The 20,511-nt window shown below is 49.5% G+C and overlaps 1 protein-coding gene across 3 annotated transcripts; it reads right to left on the bottom strand.

The window, feature by feature from the left end:
* Nucleotides 1–754: 754 nt before the first annotated feature.
* MVK (mevalonate kinase) lies at nucleotides 755–20,460 on the bottom strand. 3 transcript variants are annotated; one of them, XM_011377814.2, is made up of 11 exons: nucleotides 20,225–20,460; nucleotides 19,435–19,526; nucleotides 18,554–18,701; nucleotides 15,634–15,778; nucleotides 13,944–14,099; nucleotides 11,214–11,317; nucleotides 10,562–10,607; nucleotides 6,168–6,258; nucleotides 5,673–5,792; nucleotides 2,623–2,776; nucleotides 755–1,552 (listed from the first exon to the last, which is right to left on the bottom strand). In XM_011377814.2, the coding sequence occupies exons 2-11, from the start codon at nucleotides 19,510–19,512 to the stop codon at nucleotides 1,401–1,403; spliced, it is 1,194 nt and encodes a 397-aa protein (XP_011376116.1). In that variant the 5' UTR covers nucleotides 19,513–19,526; nucleotides 20,225–20,460; the 3' UTR covers nucleotides 755–1,400. The 3 variants fall into 3 exon arrangements, with proteins under 3 accessions (XP_011376116.1, XP_023377660.1, XP_011376118.1); XM_023521892.1 differs by lacking the exon at nucleotides 19,435–19,526; XM_011377816.2 differs by lacking the exons at nucleotides 10,562–10,607; nucleotides 11,214–11,317.
* Between the last annotated feature and the right edge of the window lie 51 nt (nucleotides 20,461–20,511).

Here is a 20,511-nt window from a genome sequence, read left to right as displayed (position 1 = left end):
GAGAGGCCTGGTGTAGGGTGGGCAGAGCTCAGAACCTGCTCTTCAGGTCAGCTCCCACTCACCTTCTCTGTCAAGATGCTGGGAAAGATGCCAGCTGCCCCCTAGTGGCCAAGGGCAGAAGTGCACTAAGCCATTTTAACCAAATCCTGAAACCCCCGCCCTAGCCCCGCTTCCTGCCCTGCCTCTTACAGGTCCCGGGCTCCAGGAGTTTCTGTTGGCAACGTGCTAGCTACAAAGGTTTTCGATGAATTCTGCCATTTCAGAAAGAGCCTTGCTTGATTAATAATATAAAGTTCAAATGAGGCCAGGTAGGTGTCAGGCCCTGGGCTATAAACACTTGAGTTGGTTTTCTCTTCCCGGATAGCTAGTTTCAAAAAGAAAGGAATACTCCAAGACCTACGGCAGGTTTTTGTCTCCAAGGCTTATCAGTCTGAATTAATGGGTGCTCATGATTCCAGGAGCTAGGAAGCTTTAACTTCACCTTTTTGGAAAAGCAGGCTGGAGCTGTGCTGCTGGGTGGAGGGCCTAGTGTCCTGGCCACCCTCTTTCCAGCCAGGGCCATCTGGGAAAACGTCGCCCCATCCCTGAGACATACAACCAAGTGACCCAGAGCCCTTCCTTCCTTCAATTTCTGAAGAGCTCCCCTGAGAAAGTGGCTGGAGAAGGGACAAGGACATGGGAGGCAGGTGTAGGGGAGCTGGAGACTACCAGATCAGACCCTCACCCTTTTTTCCAGACACAGAGGGAAGCACTGTTTACTCAAGAGCTTTTTATTCCCCCTTTGCCATATTTTCTGCAAACCCCTCAGATACAGACTGGAAGAAACTGCACATCGACCCCGCTTTCAGTCAACCTTTGGGCCGCAGGACAGAAGGAAAGACCACCGGCCCAACACTAGACTATGAGGAAGCCCACAGTCGAGAGCAGGCCATGCAAATTGCTGAAGGTTTCAAAAAGACTGCAGGTGTGAAGGAAGAAAGGAGGAACAAGGAGCACCCTGCGAGTGATCAGAGGGGTTTCCTGAGAGACAGGTGGAAAAGCAGAGATGGAGTAGAGAGAAGGCACGCTGCTCCAGGAACCTGACCCCTCCATCTGAGCATCCTGCCGGGTTGGCCAGGAGTCTGAGGTAAAAGCAGAGGCCCAAAGTGAATGGGTCTGGCAGAGCCACCGAGAGGACAGGAAAGAGCACATCATGTCTCAGGTCTGCAGTCTCCATGGACCCACATGGCCCCACTGTCCGGCCGGCTCGGGAGAAGGCAGAATACAGACCATGTCTTCTGGGCAGCCCAGCCCACAGCAAGTTGCAGGTCCCACCACTGGGGCTGGAGGGGAACGGCCAGAAGGAGGGACATCAAAGGAGGCTGGAGCTTCTCTGTTGGTGTCAGCAGCATGGGCTCATTTCAGAGGCCATCCAGAGCTTGCCGGACCGGGGCATCCAGGGAGGCAGATGAGTGGATGGAGATGCCAGGGGCACCAATGCTGGTTTCCCAGCAGTCAAACCCATAACTGATCAGCGCCTGCTTTGCAGCCTCCACCTTTGGACCCTCCAGATCTGTGGGGAGGGAAAGCAGCAGGTCATCCCTGACAACTGTCCACTCTCTTGGAGAATGTTTGTCCCAATTCAAGGAACAGGTGGGCTCTCAAGTCACCTGGCTTTGTCACATATCAGCTACAGGGACTCAAACAAGTGACTTCTCTTTGAGCCTCAGTCTCCTCATCTGGTAATGGGGCTGATAATGTTATCTACTCCCCAAGGATCACTGTGAGGATTATATGGGTCAGTGCAGGTAAAGTGCCTGGCACAATACCGTGTACACCGTACGTGCTTAAGAAATGTTCTCTCTCTCACCATTGTCATCGACTCTGAACTAGCAACCAGTGGTCAAGGCCTGCTGAAGTTAGGATGTGATGACTTCCTGAAGCCTGGGAGTCCCACTGGGGGTAAGGGGAGGTCTCTGGGGCCACTGTGGGCTTACTGCAAAGTGAAGGAGAAAGGCAAAAAAGAAAGGAGGTACAAGAGAGATTGAGAGAAAGGAGACCAGAAGGAGTGGGCAAAAAATACAGAAGGAAATGGAGGTGGGCAGGAGCATTTAGTTCCAGGTCATGATGGCAGTGTGGTATGTTAGTGACTGAAGACTACTAGGAGCCCCTTGCTGTCCCTGGGCCTTGCTCTTTCCCCAAAGACTAAGGGGAAAGAAACCCCTTTGTTTCAAAGCAGGTTAGTCCCCATCCTGGCCACATCAAGAAGTGACAGTAGGGGGTTTGAGGCTGACATGGGTGGTGACAATGTCTTGGTTATTTCTCGAGCTTGTTGGAGGCTTGGCAGGTAAGAAGGTGGTAGAAACAGCCACCAAAATACGAGCTTTTACCACAGTCCAGCCCTGTGCCAGGCTCTCTCAAAGTATTTTTTCTCCTTGAATCTGGACAATAATCTTATAAACTAGATGTCAGCATCCTTAGTTTACCAATGCGGCAACAAAATCCCAGAGAGATAAATTACCTTGCCCGAGGCCACAGAGCAGAGGCAGGACTTGTTTACAGGCCTCTTCCTCCTGTCACAGGAAATGCCCAGGTAGAACTTCTGTAGAACCTAGGCTGGCAACCCTACCCACCCCCAAGTACCTGGCCTGAGGAGTGTGATGCCACAGCCACCACGACCAGCACCAGTGAGCTTGCTGTGCAGTCCATGGGCCATGGTCATTTGGCAGAGCTGGTCCAGGGAGGTGTGGCCCATACCAAGGGCGTTCAGAAGGTGCTGGTTCATGTCAATCAGCTCCTGGAGGAGAAGATTCAGTCTGTTCTCTCCCGGCATGAGGCCGAGGTCCTGTGCTCGCCCCGTCCATCTGACAGCCGTTGATTAGGGACAGCAAATGGCTTTGACCACTTAGCATAGGGCCCCTCTCTGTTGGTAAAAGAACCTCTCCTTCCTGTAGGACTTTCCATAGGGCTGAGATGGGGCTGGCCACAGAAGCCTCTGGCCATGGTGACTGGTCAGGGATGGGCATGTGGGCCAATCAGGGCCCTCCCAAAGTTTTCTCTGCCTCTTTCCACTAAAGTTGTCACACCTGGTTGACTTCAGAGGTAAGCTGCCAGAGTTATCTACTTTGCACAAGGTCAAAGATTACATAGAAGACGAAGAGAGATTTCAGATCAGGTTGTCTTGGCCCCTAGATTAAGCTATGACTGAAGCTATTCCCTCTGGTGTTCTCAGTGATAAGCCGATAAATTCCTTTTCTGGTTGGGATGGATTTCTGTCATTTACAGCTGCCTCAGGTACCAATATTCAGAATAAAACCTGGTTTGCAGTTCCAGCAAGGTCACACACAAGTAGGGGAAACAGTTCAGGTTTCTTTGATTATGCATAAAATTCATTCTCTTCTGAGGATCAAATGTTGATGAAGTAACAAAACTAAGAGCTGCCACGGCCCAGGCATCCGCCTATTTACATTTCATTTACTCCATCATTGCTTGCCAAATACCTACAACATGCCCGGCTGTGGTTCCTGCCATCGAGAAGTTAGAATGTGGGATCTGGAGTCAGGTGGGCCTGGGTTTGAGTCTCAGCTTGGCCACTTCATGGCTGTGTGTCCGTGGGCACGGTCTTTCACTCTGAGCCCCAGTTTCCCCCCTTGTAAAACAGGGATGGTAAGAGGAAACGCCTCATTGCCGTGAGGCAAATGAGGTGAGTCTTCCATGCAACACCTGGCAAGAGGTCAGTGCTAGGCAATAGCAGCTGCTATTATTAGTAATTTTATGATTATACCATTGTCTCCACTTTACAAAAGAGGAAACTGAGGCTCAGAGAGAAAAGGTACTTGCCTAAGGTCACTGAATTAGTAAGGAACTGAGCTGGCACTGGAAGCTGGGTCTGCCTGACGGGAAGCCTGTGACTACCCTGCCTCCAAGAGTGCCCTCGGCATCCTGCTGCCACCCATCTGCACTGTTCAGCATGACAGCACACAGCTCTGCTCCAGGGTGCTGGGAGTGCCTGTGCGCCATGAGGACTGCCAATCACCAGCTGTCCGCAGAAGCCGACCTGGTTCTCCTGACCAGGGAGCTGGGCAGGGTGGGGTCAGCCCTTCCCTGCAGCCCGTCTCATATACACCCCGGCACTTCTGACAAAAGAGCAGACAAGCATGATGGCCCAATGGCAGCCCCATGTGCCTTTCAGTGGGCCCGAGGGCTGGATGTGAGGGAAAACTTCTGGGGGCCTGTCTCTGCACTTGAGCGCCAGGTGTCACATTGCCAAGGCAGGTTCCAGACACCTGTCACATTCTGATCCAAAATCTGTCAAGGATCGGATGACAGGTTGTGACATAGGAGAACAGCTCGCTGGTTTGAGTGCAAAGCTGTCCGGGAGTCGAGCTGCACATTTCAGCGGCTGCCACAGCCAAAAATACACACAATGTATAATCAACGAGCTGTTCTGGGGTATTCTCCGGGGGCTTAACGGGGTGTATTTTAGGCAGTCCTCTATCATTATTAATTTCCTACTCAGGAGGACTGTGTTCCTTCCTTCCTACGTGAAGGGAATTGAGAGCCAGCAAGGCAAAGGCTGGGTCAAAGAGAGCAAAACGCAGGAATTGGGTGGAGTCTCTGCACCTGGCTCAGAGTAGGTGCTCATTAAAGACTTATTGACTACAGGAATAAGTCAGTTTGACCCCTGGCTCAGCCACTCACTAGCTGGAAAACGTTGGAGAAAGTTGCTCTCTTTAGACCTCAGTTTTTAGATCTATAAAATGGGGCAACATACCTATTTCACAGGTAGGGATCAAATGAGAAATCATTTGTGAAAAGACAGAGAGTAGCAGCTTCCATTCATTACAGGGGCTGTAGACTCGAATGCCTACAGTGGGAGAGGGAGACACCAGGCAAAGACTGTACTGGCTGTGGGTAATATGTAGGAAGTGGTGGGGACTGAGGAGAAATAATGGACACCACAGGAGGCCCCTTGTGCACTTTCTAATAGACTGCCACTGCATGGCCACGTCGGCTGGGGCTACCCGATCCTGTGATTCATTCAAGAGAAGCCACATGACTTTTTAATGTCAGCTCACCAGGCCAGATGGACCACATCTGAGGATGAGGCGCTCTGGCTTACTGAGCTGGCATTTCCTCAGGCATTGTGCTTATGCATTACCCACGGGACCTCACTGCGTTCTTAAGACACTCCAGGGTATGAGGCCAGAATTAAATCCAAAGCATGAGGTCTCAGGCTCTACACTAGAATCATGCAAAGGGTGGTGGCTGGGGTAACGATGATGAAAGCACAATTTTGGACTATGTCTGATCCAAAGCGTGTGGGTGATAAATAGTTACTGAATGAACACACAGTTAGCAAAAAGAGCAGGGAAGAGGCTGCCAGGTAAGAAATCATCCCTGGACTCATGGAAGACTAAGTCAGCAATAACCCGGTGCTCCTTCCACGTGTGACCCCAAACCCGGTCCGTCATGCTTAGCTCGTACTAGGCACCGCCCTCAGCGCTTTCCATGTATCCTCTCACTTAATCACTCCAATCCCCTAGGAAGAGGCTTAAAAATAAGGCACACTTGCTTGTGTGCATACACACAGGACCTCGGGTCCAGGCCTGGCCCCTGGAGATTCTCAGTGTAGTCAGACTAGACATCCCTTGCCTCAGACAGTGGTGCGGGTGAGTGACCCCGGGTCTTACTTCCAGCATGAAGTAGTGTTCCAGGGCTGGGGCCACCGTTGCCATCTCTCCCAGCACTCGCTCGCACTCCAAAGAAATGGCATTTATGGAGGTCAGGAGGGGTGCCACGATCTCTGGGAACTGGAGGGAAAGGAGCAAAGACCTGTGAAACCTAGGAGCAGGCAGGCGCTGGGCAGCTGCCCTGGAAATGGGGTGGAGGGAGGAGGTATCTCCAAGGCCCACACCCACCCTGAGGAAACGTCCTCTCCTTCCGGCCTGGTCTCTGCCTGGTCCAGATGCCCAACATACGTAGGGGATGCTTGCTGCAAAGCTGGCATGTCTAATGACCCGTCCCACCTCCCAGCTAGAGTATGAACAGACGGCACCTCTTTTTCTGCCCAAACTGCCTCCCCATCCCACCCCTCCACTAACGCATGGGGCAGGGGGAGAGCTCCAACTCGCACACATGACTGTCATGACTCGTGAGACACCAGCCCAGGGATAGGCAGGAAGCACCTTGAGTAGCCTGTTGCTGATGCTGGCTATGATAGCCTTGGTGCTGCGAGAGACTTTGGTGTTGGTCAGCAGGATCTTCAGAGATTGGGGCCTGCAGGGTGAAGAAGGTCCACAGTGAGCTTAGGATGGAGGAGCTGGGTCAGGGCTGGGGCTAGAAACAGTTCGGAGGGGCAAAGGCTCGTGACACTGAGCCCAATGTGCCTGCAGCCAACCACAGCTGTCTCTGCTTTAGCCCTGCGGTGGATGATCACTCGGCTCATCATTCACTCATTCACTTTTGACTGGGCACCTATATGTGCTGGGCACATGTGAGGGCCTAGCCTTGCCTGGGGGTGATAGAGCATGGCATATTCACGGAGTAAGAAGTTCAAAGTCTCTGCAGTGAAGAGTACAAGAAGGGGCTGAGGTTCTGTCATGTGAGCTGCCCCAGAGAACTGGAGTGGAGGGTGCTATATATTTAGAAAGAAAAAGCAACAGGCCCTGGATGGATCGCAGAGAGGGCGTGCGGGGAGGGAAGACACCCAGGTTAGCTGGCGCACTCAACACAGGAGCTCAAGGGAGGGCAGGCTTGCAGAGGAGTCAGGTCCCCAGCACACTGAGCCCATTCTGCTCCAAAACCAGATGTGGTAAGAGGGAGTCAGCTGTCCTCGCCGGGATGCCCCAGGTAAGAGAACAAAGGGTCAGGGAGGCCACATTAAGCCGGCTCTCCGGCAGGGCCCCATTGTCCTCATCTGCCCTCTGAGCTTTAATCCCTCCTAAAGCCACAATCCCAATTGTCCCTGTGGTTAACTGTCTTTGGGGACTCAAGCCTCTTTTTCTTGTCATCTCGATTTGCCTTTCAGAGGGCTACTAGCAGGGACAGAGGGTGGAGACTTTAGACGAGCTCTGGCCTGAGACTGCTGGGGATAGGCAGACCCTTTGATACCTTTATTCGCTTTTCTTTTCACAGCTCAAGATTGTAAAATCCAATAGGGCTGGAAAAGGCTGCCAGAAACCTGCTTGATCTCACCGCCCATAAACCCATGAAATTAATATCGATTCTCAGCCTTGGAGGCCAGCTCTTTTTTTTTTTTTTTTTTTTAACTTTACAAAAGATGAACATTCTATTTGGCTTTTCTCTTCCCTTTAAAGACAAGTCGTTTCTCAAAAGAGCAGTGTTCTGGGAGGCCGCATCTTGATCCACTTTGCAAACAATGCATTTATTTTATAGAGAAGCACCATGCATGGAGCCCTTACGAAAGGGCTTCTCCATAAGCCACTGGTGGGATTAATGTGGTCTGGCCTCTGTTTCTCAGAGAATCCACCATCTGCTCACCGCGGGGCCCTGCAGCCAGCAGCAAAGGTCAGTTTGCTCTGTTCCCATGCATTGGGGCGGGAGGAGTTTGGGTACTGCCTCTTCGTCTTTTTTAGATAAGTCCTCTGCCACAGGCCTCCTGCCAGGTCCACAAAACCCTGGGCTCCTATGACATCCTGTGACCATCACCTTGGGCTATGCCCCCTTGTGTGTGTACTCCACCTGGCTACCACCCCAGCCTCATCTATCTCCGCCTTCCCTGGGTGCTTGCTCCACTCAGCCACCCTGGCCTCCTGGCTGCTGCCCAGAAGGCCAAGCACATTCTTGCCCAGGGCCTTTGCACTTGCGTTTTCCTCTGCCCAGGACCCACCCCCATCCTCAATAGCCCCATGACTCACTCTTGTATTTCATTCAGGTCTCTGTTCAGAGGCCTCTACTGATCATCCCATCCAACTAGCTCCCTCCTTCACCTTGAGCCCCTTGCCCTGCTTTGTTTCCTAAAGGCACCTAGGACTGCCTGACATGCTCTTAAAGAGCAATTTATTTGTTGATTGTCTCCTCCCACGAAATGTGAATTCTCTGATGGCCAGGACCTTTTGTTCCCTGCTGAGGCCCTAGCACCCAGTACTTGCTCAATAATATTTCTGGAACAATGAATAAACTTGGTCAGCAAAGAACTAAGAACTTTATAGACACCATTTATTTCATGCTCAAGATCCCCACTGTATAAATGAGATGGAAGCCTCAACAGTGACTCATCCAAGGGTACCTGGCTGGCAAGTGGCAGAGCTAGGCTCAAACCCAGGCCTACAGTCCCCAGGGCCTCTGTCTACACCACCACAAACCAGCCCCTGAGCATGCCTCAGGGCCTCTCCCCATCCCCCCAGCCTTGGAAACCCTCCATAATTCATTTCTTAATTCCCCCTGGGAGATTGCACGTGCCCAGGCCCCATCTTAATTGGTTTTCTATCCCAGGGGACCCAGTTCAATGCTTAGGATACAACTAGCTCTCAGGAAAAACTGAACGAATGAAATGCCACTATGAAATGCCTCTATGAAGCACCCCCAAATCTGCTGCCTGACTTATGACGCCCCTCACTGTCATCGAGCAGACTGAGAACTCTTTGAATGCCTTCCTTCTGAAGGTTACAGTTGTGACTGCCACCTCCCAAAGACCGTTAGTCTAAGGGCGGGCCTGGGCCCAGACATTTCGGAATCTGCTCACTCCTGCACATGGATTCAGTATAACTGGCAGAGCCAGCTCCCACTTGGGCCTTGAAGCTCCACTGCCATCGACTCCACAGGCAGCCAGAGGAAACTGTGCCGCACTCCTAAACGGCTCTGCCTCCCCATCTGTGTCAAGCAGAGCTAGTCACCCAGGGGGATTTTGCCCTCTAGGGGACATATAGCGATGTCTCGAGATATTTTTGGTCATTACAAATGGAAGATGGGGACAGGTGCTACTACTGGTATCTAGTGGGTAGAGCCCAGGGATACCGCACAAGACAGCCCACTATAAAGAATTATCCAGCCCATGATATTAATAGTGTGAGATTAAGAAACCCCAGCTCTTCCCATAAACAGCCCCTTAGTGACCTCTGAAAATGGTTCACTATTCACTTGACCCGGAAAACCCCACAAAATCATGCAAATCAAGAGGTTCAAATCTTCATGTTCACTTTAAGAATACTTAAAACTGCCCAGGCCATCAAGGGTATGCATATCCAAAAGCCACCAAGTATCTGAAGGACATCACTTTACAAAAGCAACGTGTGCCATTCTGTCATTACAATGTTGGAGCTGGTAGGTGTGCCCAGGCCAAACTACGGGGGCTAGATGCAGGGTCAGTGGCCCAAAGAGTGCTGCATCTTTGCTGCACATGTTTAAAAACGCAGAGAGGAATGCTGAACTTATGGATTTAGATGTAGATTCTCTGGTCATTGAGCACAAAGCTCCCAAGATGCGGCTCAGAACCTACAGAGCTCGTGGGTGGGTTAACCCCTACATGAGCACGCTCTTCCATATTGAGACGATCCCCACTGAAAAAGAGCAGACTGTTCCTAACCCAGAAGAGGAGGTTGCACAGAAGAAAAAAACTGAAGAAACAAAAACTTATAGCCCGGAAGTAAATTCAGCATCAATAAATGCTAATAAAAGTAAACAAAACAAAACAATGAAGAGCCTCAGAAAGGCAGGCTTGGCTCCTGGAAGCCAACATAGCTGGGACAGGAAGATCCCAGAGGTACGAGGGTGCAGCACCATGTCATCCCAGGTCACTGAGGTACGGCGCAGGCCAGGATCTGCTGTCCATCCTCAAAGACAGCCCTGGGACCTGTACAGCTATAGAAAGGCCCACAGTGGTGACAAAGTGCCCTGAGACAAACACCATCACTTGACGTGATCGAGGACTCAGGGAACAGCCAAAAAGCACCCACTCCTGCTTGCCCCATTCTTCATTCCCCGCATCTGACATTTCCACTCTGAGTACAAACAGAATAGAAGATACTGAAATTTAATATGCATGTTTGTAATTCCAGTTACAACAAAGGGAGGAGGTAAAGAAAACATGTAAAACAGGTCGAAAGTTGCCAAATGTCACCTCTGTTCTAAGCCTTTCTCAAGCTTCCCTCGGTCTCCCATCCCGGTTCTGCCTTCCGTGCCCTCATTACAGCAACTCTCATATTGTCTTGTGGTGGCTTTTGTGTGCATGTCTGTCTCCACCCACCCAAAACTGTGTCTAAGATTTATCTTTATATCCCTAGTTCCTAGTACAGTGTCATCAGGAACACATAAGATATCAATTCTTGTTTGCTGAATGAATAACTAAATGAGCAGCCACGGGTCTGGGGGGAAAGCCACAATCTACAAGGTGAATGGCACAGCCATGCATGACTTCCCCTTTAATCTCTTGACAATTTAAGAGCTGAAGTGCAGAAGGATAGAGCAGGGCAGGGCTTCCTCACTGCCAATGGCCTATGAGGGTGACATCCAGCGAGAGCAAAGCCCAGGGGCACCTGGCCCACATGTTACAGAATAAAGAAACAGAGCTCCCCGACTGGACACAGCCAGGCTGGAAGGTGCTGCTCCACCCTAGAATTACCTCTTTAAGGATGAAATCTTTCCTTGTTGGTATCGGAGTGCTCCTCCTAAAGAGAAAAACCAGCGGGTCAGAAAAGCTACAGATCTTTGCCTCTTGGGATTGGATTCTGGGGTCGGTTTGAGTTTCACACCATCCAGGGAACAGACGGCAACTACCATCTCAGCTTCAGCTACAAAAGGCTCAGGAAGGCACCAAGGCATTCCATGTTCTGCCAGGGAGTGCTCACCAGCACTCAGGTTCTAGGGTCACTCCCTTCCCTCCAGGCTGTCTGGCTCCACATGGTGAAGTGATAAAGGTGGGGCCCAGGACCATGCCTAGGTCCAATAAGAAAGCACCCCCACCATAGGGAAGCTCAACTTGTGCGGTCTGCAAACGCCATAGCAGTGGTTCTACAGCTTTACTTACCGACTTCCCTGGGGAGCTCCCTAGCACTGTAGCTTTCCAGGCCTCAGCCCCACCCCACCCTGCCCCATCCCACCTAAGATCCAGGTACAGGAAGTGTGAGGCTGAGATCTCTTCCATTCCCTTTAAAACAGAAAAATGCTATTTTTCTCAGAATCCATTGTTTCTGTTCATCCCAAATCAACAGAACCTGGGCATCTAAGAATCTTAATAATAAAAATAAAGAAAACAAGCCTGAGGCAGCACCTACCCCAGGTGCTGACAGAGTTGTCCACTCCAGAGGGGTTGCCATGAATCACCCTCTCCCCCTGGAAGGCCCACTTGTTAATTAATTCCAAATCTTCCGCTGCCCACCTGAAGAAGACAGAGAAACTCATCTTTATCACAGTGGTGAGTGGGGGCCAGTGGTCCCCTTGAGCAGCAGAGGCAGGGGCCCTGGATAGGCTTGATGGAAACCAAAAGGCCATGGGGCTTGGGCCCTCAAACTCAGATAGAGAAAACAGCTTGGAACCTCTCCAGCGAAACCACAAACCATACCTTCTCTTCCCTCCAAAACCTCCCTGCCTGGCACTGTGGAGCGAGCCCCAGCTTTGGGATCACAAGGTCCTAGTTTGCCTCTTACTGGCTGAGTGACTCTAAGCCTGTTACCTAACCTTTCTGAATCCCACTCTCATCTGTAAATGGTTAACTCCAAACTCTACCCTCTTCAAAGGCTAGTGGCAAGGTGTCCACGAGCAGCAGGCAGGAGCCATTACTATAACAGACCCTTACAGAAGCATCCACTCCTGAACCAAGCCAGCCCTGAAGAGCAAGCAGAGGAATGACTGTTTCCCAAAGCCCTGCCAATAGGCCAAATGCACAATCATTACGAATTATAATTCCAGACAACCTTGGCGAGCCAGGTTTGCTCCAGCCATCTCTGGATCTCTCCCACGCAGCCACTCTGCCTTCCTTGGAAGAGATGTGGGCTCTTCCATTGACAGTTTTAAGCAAATAGACCCCAAATACGTGAGTATCTAATGAGGACAATCAACCCCAATCCCCTATCCTTTTCTCTTGGCTTCTGTTTCCTTTCTGTTGATTCCCTTCCCTATGAAACAGCAGAAGGCAATGGTGGTTTGGCAGTCTCTGCTAGTGCCACAGGAGTCTTCACAGGAGACTGGATTCCAGCGCCTTCTGATTCGGAAATGCTGGGGGTGGGGGTTGGGACCTGCTCTCCCCCAAAGGTTCTGAAAAGGAACGACTGGGTCTTTAGGGAAGGTAGAGAACTAGTGGAAAGGAAGCAGCCTGAAAAAGCCCACGCACACACACAGACACACAACACAAACGAGTCACCCTCTGCTTTCTAGTCTGTTGGCCTGTCGGTAGGTATCTATTCAAGGGACCCAGGCAACCAAGCCTTCACTCATCTGTGTTATAGTCAGCGATTAGTGCATAGTGATGAGCAGCTGCCACAGAATCAAGGCTGGAAAGCCCCCCAAGGGACCATCTAGTGTAGCCCTGCACTTTGAGAGGAGGAAACGGGAGCCCCGAAGAGAAAAAGGGGGTTGCCCGAGGCCACACAGCAAGTTAGCAGGCAAACCAGACCGAAATTCCTGAAAACCATCACCTCCCATTACCTACAGCTGCAGTCTCATTACCTACTGGATTCTGCCCCTGACCAAAAACTCCCTACCCCACCCCTCCTTCGCTCTATGCACAGGAACCATTCAAAGTGACTCGGGAATGACGACAGAGATATGATATCAAAAGCCCCAAGACCCACTGTATCCACGAAGACCAAAGCAACCTTTGGGCTTAGTCTGAATTCAACTATATTTTAACCTCTATGTCTCAAAAGAAGAATTACTGACGGTGACAGAACTTTAAAAGGGCACGCACCAGGGCCTGAGAAAACAGAAAAGCACAGCGTTTTCAGGGCAGAGAAAGAAAACCTCAATTCAAAGCCAAACTCAGGAAGGGGACGGGGCTCCTCAGCCACAGGCCAGCGCCCCATGTTCTTTGGGGTGCCTCAGCAGCGGACACAGAGGGCACAAGAGGAGTCTCTGGGCGGAAACACAGCTGCTCCCACTCTGGCAGCCAGCACTGTCTGAGCAGCCTTCTCTTCTGCTGGTTACACGGATGAGGCTAGCAGTCCACCCAACACAGCACGGCTGGGCTCCACGTGGCTGGGACTAAAGGATCCCCATGGGAGGGCTCCCCCAAGCCATCTAGATCAAGGGACAGGCCTCACTACAAAGCTGCCAAGCTGGCTTCTGAGGCCTCATTCACAACTCCTGGGGTGAGGCCCAAGGCAAATTGCATAACCTCTGTACTCAGGGTGGTGTTCTCAAGGAGTAGCCTCCAAGCGACAGAAACTCTGCCAGCAACCCTGTACTGACAAGCCTCACTAATCACAGTGAGAACTGCACAGAAGTACACTCCCTCTGTAGAGACAGGTCAACGACCTAAAGGAGGGGAGGTGCCCTTATCTGACAGACACACCTCCTGTGCTTATTTCTGGGCACATCATAATTCTTTTCATAACCATCTGGTATGACCTGGCAATATCCACACCAATGTTAGTACTACAATTTACAGAGGAGCCAAGGGGTGCAGCAGCTCGGCCGTGGTCCCACAGCGAGTCAATGGCAAAGCTGAGCCCAATGCCTCATCTAACCTGTTGCCCTCTACATCTGGGCTCAGGTTCTCTCTACCATACCACAAGCACTTGAACCCAAAAGAAGCAAGGTGGAGGTGAGAGGTGGGGGTCTGGGGAACTAACCTGGTTAGTGTAGGAGGAAATGACTGGGTTCAAATTGCACTCTGCCATCACTAGTTGTGTGGCCTGGGCCAGCCTTTGGCCTCTCTGTCCCTCGGCTTCTTCTGTAAAATGACCACGTGACACCTCACAGGACGGTGGTCAGCTCTCAGTGCGAGAACCCACGCTCAGATCATGGACCACAGGAAGGACGACGAGCAGGGAAAGGGCCATGATTACCTGCTGGCACCCTCCTCTTCTTTCAGCGGGTTTGGGATCTCCTCGCAAGCAGTCAGGAGGGCAGCTGCCAAACACACGGAGTAAGCGGCACTGGAGCCCAAGCCGGCCCCGGTGGGCAGCTCTGACCATACTGTGATGTCCAGGCTGGGCAGGGCCCTGAAACACAGAAGGGCACAGAGTGACTCTCTGGAAGGGCAGTGAGGTGCCACAGTTGAACCAGTAGCCCAGGCCCAGGAGTGGACATTGGCGGGGCCTGACTCTAAGTGTCTGGCCCAGTTTTCTGAACTTGAGGCGATTTCCTGAATCCAAAAGCATCCCTATCAGGAACTTGTGAAATTAGACAACTTGAAAACAGTAGAGTCATTTAAATTGCTGTGTTGTCCAACCAGTGCTCTTCCTAAAAGTGCCTCGTGAACCACCAACCATTTCTCCAAAATCCTTCCTGTTCCCCATACAAGCGAGGCTCTCTCATGGCCCTGCTCGTAGCACAGGCTGGTCCCTCTGCCCAGGATAGTTTTGCATCTCTTTCTACCCTGGGGAAATTCCTACCCATCCTGCGAGAACCTTCTCAGATGTTGTTCCCACTGACACTTCCCATGACTACCCAGAGGCCGTTCCCAGCCCCTTCCCACCACACACATGGCGCTGGGCACCCAGTGCCTGCTTAACTAGCGTCTGCTGTACAAGGGAAGGGCTGCCCCCTGAGCTTTCCCTTTGGATTCTGGACCAAAAAATCATAGTGATGACTCACTGTGAGCCAGTTCACATACAGCTGACCCTAGAACAATGGGGGTATTAGGGGCACTGACCCTGACCCGCAGTTGAAAATCCAAGTGTAACTTAAGTCGGCCTTCTGCATCCCCAGATGTGAAACCTGAGGGATGACTGTATAGTTATGGAAAAAGAACCCATGAATAAGTAAACCCACATAGTTAAAAACCAGAGTTATTCAAGAGTCAACTGTATAATATTTCTAATTCTCCAACAGTTTTGAGGAAAATAATAACTACAACAATAATGGCTAATATTTATGCCATTATTTGGTTCAGACCCCAGCACATGGCCATGCTGGGGTCTGAACCAAAGCAGCCTGACTTTCAGCACATGTTCTCTATCACTGTGTTACACCGCCTCAACAGGACCGTCACCGTCTAGCAGCTGGCTTTCTCAGATCCTATCGTAAGGAGTGAAGTGGATACAGGCTTCACTCTGCTAATTGCAGCATTTCCCCAGGGCCTGTGGGAACAAGGGTGCCTCCATGGGCATGGTGTAGGAGAAGCCACAGTGAATTCAAGAATGGAACCTGGCTTGGGTTCTTCTGAATCGAAGAGGGAAGAGGAGGCAAAGTGAGGTTAAGAATGTCGGCGTAAGGATTCAAGTGAACTGAGTTGATCCCCAGCTCTACTACTAACTAGCTGCATGACCTTAAGTGACCTTATCTGTGTCTCAGTTTCTCCCTGTGCAAAATGAGATCAATGCCTCTCTCATAGGGTTGCTGTGAATATTATAAACAGACCATATATAAAGTGCCTAGTATGGTGCCTGACACATCGTGAGACTGCTGGTGGCTGCTGTTATTAGAAACCTGGAAGGGAGCGTGTGCATTCTTCAGCAGCTAAAACTAGAGAAACCCTTGCCCATTTTCCAACGAAGGCTGAACCGAAACTCTGCGCCCAGACCACACACACACCTCTGCTTCCGGCAGATGGACAGGTACAGGTAAAGGAAGGCCAGCACAGCCAGGCGCTCGTGGTTAGCACAGTCCTCGGGGAAGCCTGCCACCTCCTTTAGCTTTTCCATTTGCTCTTCGGTCAGCACTGTGAAGTCACCTTGCTCTGTCACACAGGGAAACAAGCATGCATGGGTGGGTGAGAGCCTCGGGTGCTTTTACAGACAACAGAATACAAAGAGCAACCATGGGAATCGGAATCTGGATGGACATGGACTCACTGACCCAGCACCACAGCAGAAGTCCTTCAGTGGACTTTAGGCATTGGAGGCATGCAGACTTGGGTTTGGGTCATGACTGTGATACTACTGACTGGCTTTGTGGCCTTGAGCAGGTGACTTAACCTCTCTGAACCTCTGTTTCCCTCTTTGGTAAACAGAAATAACGACAGTAACTCCTCTCACAAGGTTGTCATGACGATAAAGTTAAATAAGGTACATAAATCCTTAAACATCTCTGGGCACGTAGTAAGTGCTTAATTAACAATAGTTTAACAACACATACACACACAAAGTGAATGCCAGCTCAATCACCAAAGGCCTGTGTTTGACTTCCATGATAAAAAACCAATACCAAAAGCAGTATTACATCATTCCCCAAATACTTCCCTTTCTCAAAACATAATTAGCAAGAACAAGACATCCCAATAAAACCAATGAACATGAAATGTGGAGATCTGTTTGGGCAGGAGGGAAAGGCCAGGTAGCAGTTTCTCTTCCAATGCATGTAAGAGGTTGGAGCACCTTCACCTGAGAGGCTGAGGAGGCAGAGCAAGTCTGACCAGTTTACCTTCACAAATCACTCCCTGAATCCCATGTCAAATTCTAAAGGGACATGAAATTGAGCTGGGTGTACCTGTGTTGGGAGACTTCAGGGTAGGGCATGTATTAATTGCTATGTTTTGACTAAATTAATGATACAGTAAAAGGCAGCCAAGCCAATGACAGTATTACCGAGAGTCTAGACATTTCAGAGCTCTGTGATGGAAATGGAATGGTTCTTTAAGAACCTGGGCTCTGTAGTTTAGAAAGATCTCGGTCTGAATCCTTTCTGTATCACCAACAAGCTATACAACCTGAGACACCTGGCTCCTGAACCTTAATTTTCTCAGACATAAAATGGGGATGAATAACACCACTTGCTTCCAGGGAAGGCTGGAGAATTCTAAAAGTGCTAGCATAGACAACATAGCAGTTCAGTGCCTGAAATACTTAAATGTCCAATAAATGTTCACTATTTATTACTATTAGGAGGGAACCAAAGAACACTGAAAGAAAAAAAATGGCAGATTCTTGCAACCAAATAGAAAACATTAGTCTCCAAAAGGCTCAGATACTGTTTGTCTCCTTGGAGAACTGATGTGCCCTCACGTATGTACTACCTTCTGCATCACAGCCCTAGGCCTACCTCCAATCCTGTTGGATCCTCACTGCCACCCTCTCAGGCAACACAACTCTGCTCACACAGGCTCAGAGAATTAAGTGACCTGCCTGCCCAGGCTCACATAGCCATGACCCATCACACCTGGGTGCTTCCATCCATGCTACAGACATACAGAAGCAGCAGCCAGTTCTCAGGGAATATTTCTGGCCTGGTCCAGAAAGCAAGGTCTGGGTTGCTCTGGACAGATATTTTCTGAGGCATGCTCCAAATCAGTGGCTCTTAACTGAGAGGTCCCAGGGGAACCCTTTCAAAATATACCTCCCCATCCCTACCACCACTTCTGATTCTCAATAAGAGAAGGGCAGCATCGGGAATTCATCTATATTGTTACGAACGACAACAACAAACCTCCCCAGGGATTCTCAAGGCAGAACTGAGGCTGAAAATGGTAGCTTGAAAACAGGGCTTTTCCACTCTTACTCCATATTCCTATAGTATTTGGGAGTGGCTTGCTGTGGACTGATTCTTATAGGGGACAGGGAACAGTTTGGGATAAAACCCTGGAGGATTCTAACTTGCCCCACTATGGCTGAGAAACACTGTACCAAACAATAAGAAGAGACAGCGACAGAACCCACATTTCAGCTCTGATGCAGGTGATGACTCCGCTGATGGAAAAACTTTGCCTGCAGATAAGTGGACATAATATTCTCAAAGCTATCAAAAATTAGCACAGAGGTCTTTATTCATTGGAAGACAATCTTGATATACTGAAGAAGAAAAAGAGACTCATACAGTTCTGAAGTTTATATGGACTGACCCAATTTTCGTTAAAAAATAAGATACTCCCTATCTCAATCAATCTATCTATAGAAAATAATTTAGGAGGATTAACACCAAAATGCTTAAGAGTTGTCATGAGGGATGGGGGAGTGGGAAATAATAATAGGTCATTCCTTTTACTCAAAATGTCCCAGTATTGACTGTATTTTCCAATAATACACATACTTTTAAATACCTTTTAATTATACAAAATGTCAATACGTTCTCCTTGTTAAAACAACACCATAGGAAGAAGGCTCCCTTCGTCCACTCCTGGACCTTAGGACCCTCCCAGACATCACTAATCACCATTGTCAGTTGGATACATATCTTCCCAGCCTTTTCCAATGCATTTACAAACATACTGATACTTAACCTGTGTCATCCCTCATCATACTATACCTGCTATTGCGCATCTTGTTTTTTACTCAACAGTAGGCCTTGATAATCTCCACAATAGCCCACATAGATCTAAGGCATCGTCTTACGCTTATACATTTAAAAAAATTAATAAATAAGCAAAGCTAATTTTATGGGGTCAGGAGAGAAAACACCCCAAGAGTGGCTGGCCTCTGGCTCCCTCAGGATAGGCTGGAATAACTACTTGGCCACTTTTTTTGCCCCTTACTCAGGGCCCAGGCTCTTTCCACATCGGGTTCCTCCTCCCTACACTTACCCAGAAAGCTTGTGTCCAGCAGCTGAAGCCTAGCCACATCCCAGGTCCGCTTGATACCAATGTTTGGTAGGTTGAGGTCCAATTTCCCGTTGCCTTGGGGTTGAAGACGGAGGAATGTTCTCATATTCAAGGCCGCAGCCAGTGCTACCTATAGAACAAAAGGCAAAAGCAGCTAGCCTGAGTGTGGGTGGCCACAAGCCTGACATTGCTAATCAACTGTGGCACACTTTCTCACAACCCCTACCTATCAATTAGAGGTTTATATCTACTTATATTTGCTTTCCCCATGCAAAACTTTAGAGGTTCCCAACACCAAGGAGTGGCTTCCCCATAATCACCATGTTTTCAAAGATAAATATAAGTAAAGAACACAAAGAATGACAGAGAGGAGTGGGAAAAGCATGAGCTTTGGATTCAGACAGACCTAGGTTCACTCCTAGCTCTACCAAGGTGTATGGGACCTTGGTCAAGTTACCAATCCTCTCCAGAGTCTAAACTACCACATCGGTAAAATAGGACTAAAAGTTTAACCTCAGAGGCAGTTGTAAGAGTTAAATGAAATAATATATGTTTCAGACTCATCTCCCCGACTTCTAAATGGTGAAGTACCCCAAATTCGGTCCTCAAACCTCTTTTTTTTCCTCTGCTGAAGCTCACTTCCTAGGTGATCTCAATCCAATTGTGGGGCCTTGCCTATCAACTTTTTTATATCTTACTGAGTGGGTCAGAGAAGCCCTTCGGTAGGCATAAGATCTGTCTTTTCCTTATCTGGCTAGGGAGAAACTAACCTCCTCTCTGCTCTACTCAAGTCTTTCTTTTGGCTTCCTTTAATATTAGCATCAGGGAGAAGTGGTGCCCAATCCGTGAAGGGGGCCTTTTACCTTGCCATGGACCACAGCACACTCTCCATGAAGGATGACTTTCCCTGGAGCAGAGACCAGCAGGACTCGTGACAACATGGCTCCTGGGAACCCTGAAACGGAAAGCCAGAGAGAGGATAGAAGTTCCCCAGACCTTAAAGATCTCAGAAAATGCTTAGTTCAAGCTCTTCATTATAATAGAAAATGGCAGCTACCACTTAGCACTTGCTATGTGCTCAAAAGGCAGTGCCGTGCAGTGCAGCAGCGAACTAGACACATCAAAAGATCTGGGTTCAAACCCCAGCTCTTCTACTCTCCAGTGATGTCATCTTAGCTAACTCGCTTAAAGGGCTATGAATTCCAGTTTCCTCACATGTTATATGGCGACAATAACTGTACTTACCTCAATAGGTTTCGGGAAGGTTAAATTAAATAGTGCAAGGGAAACACTAAGCAGTGTCTGGTACATTGTAATCACTTGATTACTGATAGCTGCTTATTACTAGATCTGTTCTTCGTTCCAGCTTTTATTATTACTACTATTATTAAAGGTAGAAATTTAAGTGAAATCACGGACCAGAAAGCACTCTTTCCTGTTTAGACTGTTTCCAATGTGTCACAATTATAAAAAGGCTACAGAAAATAGCTATTACGTGGGGGGGGGCGGGGGGGAGGGAGGCAGGAAGGGGGTGGCCCAGGAGACCCAAGCGTTCTAAAAAGCCACTTGCTGGGTCTACGAGTGTGCGCATTTTAGATTTTTACAAATGATGCAAAATTACCCTCCATTTAAGGCTCTAAGTGCATTAATTACCTGAGTATAATATGACCTGAACTTCACGATAAGTACTACCGTGACCTCCTTTTCTTAGCGCGGAAACCTATTGCTTGTTCGAAGATCAAAATCACGTCTGTCAGATTCGAAGTCGCCGGCCCCTCAGGTCGGATTCTCGAGTTGGGGAAACTGAGCCTGAGAAGCCGGGAGCCTGGTTTGGGGTTGTCCTGAATCTCGGCTGAGACCTCGCGCCACCCGACCCCAAGACCCCGCCCTCTCACCTGACGCTACCGCCAACCCAAGGAGCTGGAGCGCGAGCCGTTCCC

This window comes from Pteropus vampyrus, unplaced genomic scaffold (assembly GCF_000151845.1).
Source record: "Pteropus vampyrus isolate Shadow unplaced genomic scaffold, Pvam_2.0 Scaffold322, whole genome shotgun sequence".
NCBI lineage: Eukaryota > Metazoa > Chordata > Mammalia > Chiroptera > Pteropodidae > Pteropus > Pteropus vampyrus.
Note: the sequence above shows the minus strand (reverse complement) of the source record. Positions and strands in the feature narration are given on the sequence as shown.